Source organism: Apodemus sylvaticus, chromosome 14 (assembly GCF_947179515.1).
Source record: "Apodemus sylvaticus chromosome 14, mApoSyl1.1, whole genome shotgun sequence".
In the NCBI taxonomy this organism is placed as follows: Eukaryota; Metazoa; Chordata; class Mammalia; order Rodentia; family Muridae; genus Apodemus; species Apodemus sylvaticus.
Window position 1 is genome coordinate 35,790,146 of NC_067485.1, and position 12,566 is coordinate 35,802,711.

Consider the following 12,566-nt stretch of genomic DNA (forward strand, 5'->3'; position numbering starts at 1 on the left):
TAGTGTTTGCTGGGCTGCCTTCATTTTACCACAGCTTTAAATTTTGAAATCATAGTCTTAGTTCCTTACCAAAATATACCTGATGGCTGTTTTAAACTTTCCCTCTTCATTCTCCAGTAATTTTTATCAGAGTCAAGGAATGTAAACACCTCCCCACCCCCCACACACACTTTCTTTACCCAGTGTTGGTGCATTGATATGTGTTCTGAAATGTTTCTATGGAATCTCCAGGAAATTATTGCAAATATAAGAAGACATAATATGTATACATAATATAAGAATACACATTATGTATTCCCCATGTGATAGTCTAGGTCTGAAATTAAATTTTTTAAGGTTGGCAGAACCCAAATAGCAGTACTTTCTGTCTTGGTGAGATAGAATGATTTCACGTGAAGATTGTGCTAAAGACCCACAGCTCCTGAAGTCCCACTTTGTCTTTTTCTTTTCATTTTTAACTGTATATTGAAGACCAGATGAGTGTGTCTTTGATATACTACTTGAATAATGTTAAGCTGTGAACAATGTAAATAGTATCATCTGTTTCCCCAGAATATTGTCTATGTATGTTCGTTGTGAATGGAGAAAATAATAGAACAATTTGTAAAATGTTCAATGGCTTTAAAAGACTCTTTTTTAATCTTTCTGTCCATTGAAGTGGCCCACATTGTAACTAAGTTTGTTTGCTTTTTCCTAGCTATCCATCAAAAACTAGAAGCAGATGGAACAGAAAAAGTAGAAGGATCCATGACACAGAAATTGGAGAACGTCCTCAATAGTAAGTTTGCTCTACTACCCATGACTGTTAATGGCCTTTCTAACAAGGTACAGTGCTGGTCTTAGGGCTTTCCCAGGGCAAGGGGCAGGGGGCAAGGGGCAAGGTCATGGTAATGACTTAAAAAACCTGAAGGACAGTAGAATGAAACAAATCTGTTTGCATTTTACTTACGAGAAACCATAGTCTGAAGTTACATTTCTCAAGGACTGTAATTTGCTCCCTGGAAACAGGCACTGAGACAGCAGCCAGGGTTACCACTGAGTGGACACTGTCATCTTCATCATCAGATCTGCCTGTACTCAGGGCGGAGCCTCTGCTCCTGCACAGCAGATGCCCAGGCAATGTCTGCTTATTTACACTTTGCCCTTCCCCAAAGGGACATATTCTAGAACATTCTGTAAAAGTTTAAGGACCAACAGACCTCATGTTCTGTGTTTTTTCCTTTTCCCCTTTTGTTCTTTTTCTGACATTCTGAGGTACTTGCCCTAATGACAGAAGAAATTCACCAGATAGATTAATTTGTACTATTATTAAAAGGTATTACATGTTTTAAATATAAGTTATGTGTCATATATGTAGTCAATGTGTAATATCAAGTAATGTTCATAAGATACTCCTTGAATATGCGATTCCCTTGTAAAGAAGGGTTAAAAATGAAGCAACCTCACATAGATGTTTAGAAATTTTATGAATGCAGGATTTTGGGGGAAAAAAAGTGAATCTTGTTTTTATGGCTTGGTTTAGTCCCATGAATAAAACATCCTGGGCCTTATGTAACCATTTCTTCATAGGTCCAAAAATGTCAGTAAGAAAATATTTTGTAGAAAGAATGCTACCTTTGGTGTAGGCTTTCCTTGGTGTTAGAATTTTAGTCCTTGAACATTCCATCCATGTGTCTGGATTTAACAGGACTTACAACCTTCCCTTTGTTTATCACTCCTATGGCTATTGCTTGTCTTGGAGTTTGTTGGGCTTTTGCGTCTGAGCACCAAGTCATAAACCTTGTTTAAATGAATATATTCTGAATTTTACGCAAACAAGTATTTACGAAAGCCATTTCTGTGGCTAAAAGAGACACAGGATACAGCCACACTGCTAAGCAGAGAGTGGCAGGTATGCAGTGGGGTGGTTGGATACAGGTGTGTCTCTGACTGGTTTTCAGCAGCACAAAAGGGAGGCAGTGGCTCCAGAAAGGAGATGGGCTGCAAGCTAGTGAGCAGGAGCCACATAAATACTGCCTGTGGCCAGCAGAGCTCTCCTTAGGGTAGGATTAGTCCTGGAGATGGCGAGCACATAAGGAGCTCAGGGAGGAAGCTGTGGGATAGAGTGCTCAGAGGAGCAGGCTAGAGGGGATGACTGCCGATTCAGCCTGAGACCAGATAAAGGGCAGCAGTTGTGGTGAGCGCAACAGCTGAAGTAGACAAGGAGCCCTTGGAAGGGCAGAAATAAAGATGGAAGTATTGAAACATTGGTTGCATATATGCAATTAAAAAAGGAAAATGGTTTGTGATACACTTGCCTTTCTAGTCTTAGGTAATGGAGCCAGTTTAGGACACGAGAATAGAGGAGAAAATTCTGTTGAGTTTCTATGTAACCTGAGTCTGGAATTCCTGAGAGTTGATCACCAAGTATCTTTCTGGCTTTCACCACATTCTTTTTGTATTAAATTGAGCAAATGAACTTTGCATGCTTTTTGGATAGAAACTGTATCAATACAGTCTCTTACCCAGAGCTGGACCCAGCATGCACTTGGATTGACCTGCCTGCCAGGCATGGTACATGCACCAGTGCAATAGTGGTGTGACTAACGTGAGGGCAGCTACCATCTCTGTGATCTTTAGGTTCATGCCTGGTGCTGGAAACGTATAGGTCTGAAAACTATATTGGGAAAGGTTTTAAACTCTAGTGGGAAACCTACTCTTCTTGTTTTGTTAAATGGTTCTGTTGTTAAGCTTACTTCTAAGTAAATGTGTGTGTGTGTGTTTTTCCAGAATCAAGTATGAGGGAAAAAAAAACTGAATTGTAAATATTTAGTAAATTGCATTCAAGAAAAGGTGAGCCAGCCCTAATCTTATCCTTTCCCAAACTTGTGTTGAACCAGATTGGTTCATGAGAGCCCACAGCTTCAGCTCTCTCATTCCTGATGACAGCAAGTGTGTGTGCGGACCATGTGGATCTGTAGGTCCCAGGATGTGACATGGCTGTGTGAGTAGTGCACACTGTCTCAGACATGGTTCTGTCACTCGCTTACAGAAAGCAGCTTGCTAGTCATCCTGGAGCCTGTGGAAACAGGCACTCCAAGCAGGTTTGGTCTTTTCAGGGCCCTGTCTTTGCCAAGTATCAGTGTGCTTTTTTTTGAGGTACTTTAATTCTCCAGCTGCTTTTTCACATTTGCTTTTCTGTTCTCAATACCTTGCCTTTCCCTGGGACAAACTGTGATGGTTGGGAACCATCCTGTGTTGTTCCAGCCCCTATATCAGGCACGACACACACACACACACACACACACACACACACACACACACACACCTCACTTCTGTAATCTCCCATCTCAAGTTGTCCTTACAAAGAAAGAGACTAGTGTCGTCACCTTGAAGTAGGAGACAGCGTAATGTCTACTCTAAATGCACATGCCTGAAATTATAAGATACCATTAGAATGACAAAAGTAGATCTAGGTGTGTGTAAGAGACGGTATGAGTGTAATGGATTGATGTGTCATGTGACAGCAACTTCTTCCCTTGCTATCACAGGGCATATTTCACTACTCTGTAGGTCCAGTTACTGTAGTGGCCACTGTGGTGGGCATAAGGACTTTGTGGTTAGTTCCTGGGGCCCATGTGTGAGGCAGTGATAGCCATTATCCAAATGAACTGCTGTGGAAGCCATTCTCAGACATGGAGAAAGGATATTTGAGGCCTGGCATCAGCTCTGTTAAACCTGGTGTCTGAGAGCAAAGGCATGCATGCACGGCCATCTAATCCACATCATTTATTCTGTGCTCACCTAGGGGGGATCCAAAACTATATCAGTTGCCTTAAAATCGGGCATTCTTAGTGTGAGGGTGGAGCAAGATGGATATGGATTAACACACATGGAAGATTTTGGTAGCATGGTTTTGGGGACCCCTAGCTAATGTCTTTGTCCACATCATTAGCCCCACATGTGATGAGTACCCCAGTCCTCTGCACAGTGCTTTTGTCTCCTTGTATTCGTAGGAGGTACCCAAAGCATTTTGTAACTGCTAGTGACTTTATGTGACGTGTACAGAGATCTTAGTGTCATTGCTCTGAAACATTTTATCATTCAATTTAATCTTTCCCAGTTGTGAGAATTGTGAACCATATTTTTATTGTAAATGCAGTACAAATCACAGAAAAGTCATAGTTTATTACAGTAATGATTATAATTAGTGGAAGTTGTCTATATAATTTTCAACTGTGTATAAATTCAGGTTCTCAGCTCACAAATTTTGGCATAAATTTTAATTTCAGTTTAAATTTCTTCTTATAAAATTATTTCAAGAAAATATGTATTTTATTCAAGAGTAAGTGTATTTTCTACCTGTTCTCATTTTCATATTTTTAGAGTTCAAATTATTAGCTGGAATTTTTTTTATTTAAAACGATGAGAGTAATTTAAATTCAGACTATTTGCTCTGAGTTCTTTTCATTGCATAGAAAAAGGAATTTGCTGGTGTGAGACTTTACATGTAAATAAATAAATAAAAAGAAAAGAGTCTGTTCCATGTGAAGTTTAAGTTACAAAGCTTAAACTTATGATGTTTATACTTTTAAAATGATAAACAAATGCTTTAAGATAGTTTTTTCTGAAGAAAGTTTTAAAATTCTAATCAGATTTCAGTCCTCACTCAAGCCTTCATTATGTGGCTTGATGGCAAGAAGGAAATGTATTTCTCGTCCCACAATAGAGGTTTAGTATCCACATTAAATAGCATGTGGGAAAAACAGCTCTCTTGACCAAACGAAGTTTTTATATCAGGCCTTTAAAATTTCAACAGAATTTAAACATTATTTAGATAAAACAATCATGTTACAAAGACGACTTTTAACAGGATCAGGCCACCCACAGTGTGGCTGTGGTGTGTAAGCCACCCAGCGAGGCGAGGTGAGTTTTTCATCTTTGCTTAAAGTATAGTCACTAGACCAGATAATGTAGAAACTTTTTACAAGCAGGTCAAACAGCTGAAAGCAGTTTATTCTTGCTCTCTTTTTTTTTCCTTGTAGCTAATTAAAATTAATTCACATGTTGCAAAATTTAAGCTATTTTTATATATTGCAAATTTTGCCTTAGAAAACAGCATTCATTTGAAGTGATATGTGTAATTTGTACTTTTTAAAGGAAAGAATCATATGAAATATCCTGGTCATACATGATTTTACAAGATTTAGCTGATTTAAGAAACAGTAATGATGCTGTATTAAGATTTTGTCATTTTAAGATTTATATAATTTTCTGTGCTTACAACATAGATAATTTTGTCAAGAAGTAGGGTTAGCTTCAATTTTTTTTAAATATTTTTCTGAAGACAGTTTTCCATATCCCATTTATTACCTGTAGTGTGATGCAGAATTAATAGAATTTAAGTGGTGTGTGTGTTCTTTAAATATCCAGAGTTGTTTTAAAATTTAGAAGATTAAAATAAGTATAGATGCATATTGGAGAAAATTATTTGGGCTTATTTAGTAAATGTTGCTTTTACTTAGATATCATTCTTAACATATGAAAGGACTCTAAAAACCAGAAATTTTATTTTATCAAACTATAAAAGATCTCTATATTGGTAGCTTTTAAAAAGTCTGCTGAATTTCAGTGCAGTATAACATTCCCATTTGCTTTTAGTGCTTAGATTCAGGTCAGTGTCACCCATCTCCCTTTCTCTATTTACAACAGGAGCAAGTAACACTGCTGACACCTTGTTCCAGGAAGTGTTAGGTCGGAAAGATAAGGCGGATTCCACTAGGAACGCACTCAATGTGCTTCAGCGATTTAAATTTCTCTTCAACCTTCCTCTCAATATTAAACGGAATATTCAAAAGGTACAGCATATGCATGTATGCAGTTATAGGCGTTACTGATCATAAAGGTGTGGTTAAGATATGTAAGATAATATAAAATAAGATGTATATTTACCATGTGCTCACTGTTCTTTCCTAATGATCTCACAACGTGTTTCTTATTTTCAAGGGGGATTATGATGTGGTTATTAATGATTATGAAAAAGCCAAATCGCTCTTTGGAAAAACGGAGGTGCAAGTTTTCAAGAAATGTAAGATTTGTGTATTACTTTCAGAGCTATCTTTTCCTTCTGCAGGAGGAATGTGGAGTGTATGTTCTACAGAGTGCTACTGCATCTTAGATCTTGTTTATGCAGTTCTGTCTTTAAAATGTAAAACAATTAGTGCAGAATAGCCTCATGAGTTTCCTTACTGCTATGTGGTAGGGCTAGTCTCAGATGCTCTGTTGTTTTTTATCCACAATACATTAAAAGCTTCCATACTAGAGAGGCAGTGGCAGGTTTTTCACAGACATGGGAATCTGCGTTTCAGTCTTCCCTCTTCAAGCTGAAACAGTGTTTATGAGTTCTACTCTTACTTTAAAGCAAACTCGATACTTTTTAAGAATTACTCTATAACAGGTTTAAAGAAAATAAAGCTTAAATATCTTATAGTTAAAACTTATTAACTAGGAGAAATACCTCAGGTCTTATTAAATTTAAAGAATGAAATCCATAAGGTCTCAGAAAGCAGAATTTATTTCTTTACCGTGGTGAGATTTACATGCAGTGAAATACACAGACCTTACATGTTACAGGTCACTGAATTCTGACGAATGCTCATGCCCTCCTATACACTTGAGATGGTATGTTTTGATCCCTCCACAAAGGTCCCTTGTGTCTCTTCTCAGTCAAAAAGCAACCAATATTCAGCTTTATGAAAGTTGATTTTAAATTCAGTTCTGTAAATCTTGCATCCTTTAAAAATAGATTATGCTGAAGTAGAAGCAGGAATTGAAGATCTAAGAGAGTTACTTCTAAAGAAATTGCTGGAGACTCCATCAACCTTACATGACCAGAAGCGCTATATAAGGTAAACCATGTGCAAGAATCCTGATAGATTACATATATGCATAAATATATTGTGAAACCCACAATACTAATTTGGGGGAATCAAAGTACTGATGAAATGGTAAAAGGGAAGACAATAGAAATTTAGGGGTATTTGGTATAGGACATGAATATTCCTCAAACATAAATAAATTGGGAGCAGTTATAGAGACACCCCACCCTTCAACCCCACCACGACCCTTTGAAGGAAAGACAGCCTGCCAGGTTGGCCAAAGGAAAAGCAGTCTCATCGCTCAGCCCTGTTTCCTGCTCGGCAGTGGTTACCACCTGATTCCCCTGGAGGACTGGGTGCTGCACCTGCAAGTGTCATACTCCATGAGGTGGGAAACCATAGCTCAGAAGGGTACCGTGGCTTGACAGTAGTGAAGGGTATGGAAGGTTTTCCCTTGAAAATATGTCTGATTTACATGTCTGTAGTGATCGTCGAGAGAAGTGACTGGAAATAGTTCTCAGTCGACAGTACTTTCAGAAATCCTCACAGTGTTAGGAGAGATGGACCTCAGGGTAGTAGAGAAGCCGAGAGGCAGAGCAGCTCTGCAGCAGTGGGCCTTTCAGTGCGGGCAGCTCGGAGTCCTGCTCATCTGCAGAGTCTCATCTGCAGAGTGAACCTAACAAGCACGACATCTGTCCCAGGGCTGTTGAGAAGAGGGTCCTCTCAGGGACCTAGCCCAGCACCTAGCACATATGGGACAGGCATGAGTTCAGCTGTTTGCGGCTTACACTGCATTTGGAGTGGAAACATAAATTGTAAGATTTTTGTAACTGAGATTTAAAAATACTGACTTAATTTGATACTATGCTATCTTAAGTGTGGTCTGAGTTCAGAGTAAAGTGCTGTTTCCCAAATTCAGTGACTTCTTTAGTGAATTTTATTAAAAATTTCGGTAGTTCTAAAATGATGATAGACTTCATATATGTATGTGTATGTATTTGCCTTTGGCCATCTTATGGACATTGAAAATACTATCTGTAGGCCTGGAAAGATGGTCTGTTCCAAACACTGCTGTATGTGCATTAAAGCAACGGCTAAGGACCTGCACTAAATTATCTTCTAGGACAGGGACGGTGGGAACAGATGCAGGACAGAGGATTGAGCAGTGGACCAGAGAACAGCGAAACTGCCTGCTGCTCTTAGCAAGTGCAGGGCACTGGGCTGGGTGCTAACTGTGTTTCCTCCCTGGCCAAAGGGTGCTGCACACACAGCCGCGAATGACAACTGCTGTCTGGTGTCAGGGCCCACCCTTGCCTTTCTTCCTCTACCTTTCTGAGGAAATATTATATTTGAGGAACTTACCTCGCTTGCAAAACTGTACAATTTAAAGTGGAAATAAACTCAGCTTGAGTTAGCTAAGCACCTTGAAGAAACTTTGCTGCTTGTGTGTTAGAAGATTAGCTTGCTTCCTCCTGTGTGAGGTGAGCTAAATTTGCTTCCAGAAGTACATTAAACTTGTGGGCGCAAATTTGAGAAGGCACTGAGTAATCTGATGATTAACTTTTAAAATTACATTCCTAGCCATTAGTGGTTTAAAAAATAAGCTCAGAACCAGGTCAAGTCTGATTGACTTTAACATCTATGGTGATAGGTCCTGTGGGCATCAAGTAAAGCCAGAGACAGATAGCCTGTGCACGGCTGTATGTGTCACGACTCTGCCATGCACAGACAGAGTGATACTTCACCTCTGCTGTGCTGCCTGCTCTCCTGGGCGTAACTGAAGGGAGCCTCAAACTGTAGCTTAGCAAGAAGCAGTGCTCAATCTCTCTCTCTCTCTCTCTCTCTCTCTCTCTCTCTCTCTCTCTCTCTCTGTCACTTCTGCGTGCTCTCTCTCTCTCTCTGTCTGTCACTTCTGCACGCTCTCTCTCTCTCTCTCTCTCCCTCCCTCTCTCCCTCTCTCCCCCTCTCCCCCTTTTGTTTTCCTGAGAATTGAAACTGAAAATGTTCCTCCTCAAATTCTAAAAGTCTGAATCTATGCTCACAGAATTAAGTTCCTTTATTCTACCTCCCTACCTTTCAAAATGTTCTCTAGTATATCATTTAAAAAGTAAAGCAGTAACTTGTACCACTAAACAAAGATTCTTTTACTGAAACTGTTAGTTTTAAGCTAGGTACTAAAAAGTAAAGAAATTTATTAAAGTCTAGAACTAACATTGTACTTTCCAATGGAAACATTTTCTAGATTTTTCTGAGAGAGTAACATCATCTTTCTACATAAAATGTTTCTAAGCGTCTTCAGTTTCATATTAAGATGGTACAGGATTATTAAAACTTTTAGGGACATAGTGTACGAGCTAAAGAGATTTACAGTTTTAAGACAGACAAAGCAAGTTTGCTGGGCTACTGCTAAAAAGCCCAAGCCGGGAACTTCACTCCAGAAGGAAGCCTTGTCTGTGAAAGAAGATCACTGCGTTGCAGACCCCGCCCTGGGGCTGCAGGAAAGTGTTTGTTCTGAAGTATCCAGATGCAGCGCAGCCATGTAGGGAGATGGTGCAGTCCATTATTCTCAGCAGGAAAGACCAGAAAGTATGTTCTCAGGGAAGGAGAGACATAAGCTACTATTTGCTGTATTTATATCCCAAATAATAAAAGAGAAAAGCTCTTGGGAAGGGAAATAGTCAGAGTGGATTTGGGGAACTTTGTTTGCATTGAATTCCTCATACCAAGCTAAATGTAATTTTTTGGAATGTGGTTTTCTTCTGAGGATAGTGCTCTCATAAACAAGGAAGGCTTATAGGTGTCTTCTTTATATGGGTAAAATTCTTTTTTTTTTAAGTTGGTTTCCTACCTTTCAGCACATAAACATAGCTGTTTGCAGCCTGTGCACAGTCACAGGGAGGGCAGATAGCCCTCGCAGTGCTGAGCTAGCAGAGCTGCTGCTCTGGGGAGTCAGGTCTCTGAGCTATTAGCTCCTGAAGGTCAGGGTTGCGTGGTGCATTCCTAAATGCATGCCAGCTTTCTAGTCTACATTGTTTGTTGTGAACTTATTATAAAATGGGTTTGCTTCTCCTCTAATTAGCTGCTAATTGAGATGTCTGAGTAATGAGTGCCCACTACTGAAGAAATGTGGCCATGCCCCACAGCGGTTAGGACATGGCTAAGGTCACAGCTTGGAACCATCCATGAACGTTTTGATAGACCACAAATTTTTAACCTCAAGGCAAATGACAGCTGAGGGTTAAAAAGTATTTTAGTGCAGTAAGTTTATTTGAATATACTTCCAGAGTTGATGCGTGTGTATTATATAAGGGCTCAGGGCCAAACTAGTATTGACAAAATTTTTGGTTGAAATATATTTCAATTGTCTACATGGATTTGAGTATTTCTTGTACAAAGAACACTTTAAGTATTTTAGGAACTATGAAAGTTAAGAAAGCATCCATCTGCAGTACATTTTATAGAGAAATAGTTTCTCAGTTGTGAATTAATTTACCCCCTAGAGGTAAGTGCATGCTGTCAAAGAAACCTTAAATTTTAGTGGCCTCATACTTAAGTCATTGTGGAATAGTGTCACATTGCCATCCAGTGGCCATATTTTATACCAGAAGAGATTGGGGGTGGGGGGGAATTCACCCAGTCTCCTCCACTGGCTCCCACCTGGGTTTAATGAAATGAAATGACTCTCAAGTAATAGAAAAAACTTGAGAGAAGTGACTGTTTATAAATGTAAAGTTAGTTTCTCCCTCTTTCTCAAACAAAAAAGAAAACATGCCCCAAAGTTGGGCTGAACAGTTTTGCGTTGCACGGTTGTGGTCAATGCTTACTGTAGTGTGGTTTGCTACTTTTGCGTCTGTGGGAGTAGAGAGTGGGAGGGCTGTCCAGCGTTCTGCGGGGGATTGGTAGATGAGAGAGAATTTTTCTGATCACTGGCATCAGCTGGTTTCTTCCTCTCCCTCTCTCTTCATCTCTCTCTGTCTCTGTCTCCCTCTTCCTTTCTTTTCACTCTATCCACCCCTTTGTTTTTTTGTCATGTTTTTTCTTTAAACAAAATAAAAATAAGTTTAAATATAAAGAAGTGTTCTCACCAAATCCTTACAACCTTTGACCTTTGTCAGATGAGCTTTGTCATTTTTGTTGACTCTTAGGGAAAGAGGTGAATTAACATCCTGCAGCTGGGTGAAATGCACCGGCTGCTCTTCTAGAGGACCCACGTTCAGTTCTGATACCCACGTGGCAGCTCAGAACTGCCTGTTTTCTAGTTTCAGGAAACCCAGTACCGTCTTCTGACTTCCATAGCACCAGGATCTCACATGGTATACTTACATAATGAAGGCAAACACACACAAATATTTTTTAAAAAGAATAAAAACCCAACAGTCTTGTCATTTACTATTGAATGAAAACAGTGTATGTAGTATATTTCAGTATAAACTAAGTACTGAAGACAAATACTGGCAAGTGCTTTACTAGTTTGTTAAATTTTAGTTTTTCATTAAAAATTGGTAATAATGTTACAACATACTGACCTTTGCCCTTGCTGTTGTAACAGGAGCCTTGTGCTTTGTCTTCTCAGGTATTTGTCTGACCTCCACGCACCTGGTGACCCTGCTTGGCAGTGCATTGGAGCTCAGCACAAGTGGACCCTCAAGCTCATGCAGGACTGCAAAGAAGGCCACATGAAGAGCCTAAAAGGCAAGAGAGTCTCATCCGCTTACTCGCTTGTTAATGCTTGGTAGTTAAGGAGTGAAGGTCAGCTTTTCTTGGTCTTGGGCCCTGTCTTCATTGTTATTGCCTCTCTGTTATGGCCCCACTGTAGTACTGCACCTCACAGGACCACAGTGAGTGCCAAAAGTAAAAGAGCATCTTTTCAGAAATCTGTGGATTTTGTTACTAGTGGTATTGACAAAACTTTATATTATAGAGGAGTTAATTTTTGCAAGGGGCGGACATGATTCTGTAGGAACTGTATTAGTCCTTGATAAGTTCCTCTCTTCATCAGGCATATCCTGAGTCACTTGTGAATCAAGCATGTACCAAGTGCTAGATCCTCAGTGGCGAATGGCAGAGAAGCAGGCCTGCCTCCTGGAGCTGTTAGGAGAGGAAAGGCATTAAGATGTGGAGACCAGTAATAAAAGGGAAAATGACAGAGTTTCAAGGAAGGTAACTGAGAAGAGTACTTCACATAGCCAGTTTGAAAAGATAGCTTACAGAGGCCCCATATTAGCTAGAACTGGAAGTAGCTACCAGACAACCTCTAGCTCAAGTAAGGAAATCCCAGACTGCTGTCTGGGATTCTGGGGTAAGTTTTAAAAAAGAAATGAAAGCTATGTTTGTGTGCATGTTTATTTACATTTCTTTGTTTAATTGTCATTCAGCAAAAACATTTTAGTGACTGTGCTTCAGTTGTAGTACAGTCCCAAGGGTCTGACTTGTACCAGCACAGTGAAGGAGGTGGCAGGTGACTGACCATGGGAGTGCTGTGAAATATATCACCTCCTAAGACAAGAGAACTACTGAGTGGCACAGTAGCTCACAGGAGCAAATTGTGATCTAGGCTTTGAGGGTCAGGGAAGGGGTGAAGTGAGATCTGTACTGGAAGAAAGAAGAAAGATCTGGACTTGAGGAAAAACTATTCTAGAAAGAACATCAGGGAGCCAAAGACAGCTTTTCGTCCTCTGTGGCTGGATCGAAGCATGTGGTGAAAGTTGC

General features: G+C 39.8%; 1 protein-coding gene across 2 annotated transcripts in view; it reads left to right on the plus strand.

Moving 5' to 3' along the window:
• Nucleotides 1-12,566, plus strand: part of Exoc2 (exocyst complex component 2) — a 187,112-nt gene that overhangs the window by 75,854 nt on the left and 98,692 nt on the right. For both annotated transcript variants that reach the window (XM_052156220.1, XM_052156221.1), the window contains exons 7-11: nucleotides 698-778; nucleotides 5,692-5,837; nucleotides 5,986-6,067; nucleotides 6,785-6,887; nucleotides 11,431-11,549. In XM_052156220.1, the coding sequence (XP_052012180.1) occupies nucleotides 698-778; nucleotides 5,692-5,837; nucleotides 5,986-6,067; nucleotides 6,785-6,887; nucleotides 11,431-11,549 (531 nt within the window). The remainder of the gene's footprint in view (nucleotides 1-697; nucleotides 779-5,691; nucleotides 5,838-5,985; nucleotides 6,068-6,784; nucleotides 6,888-11,430; nucleotides 11,550-12,566) is intronic.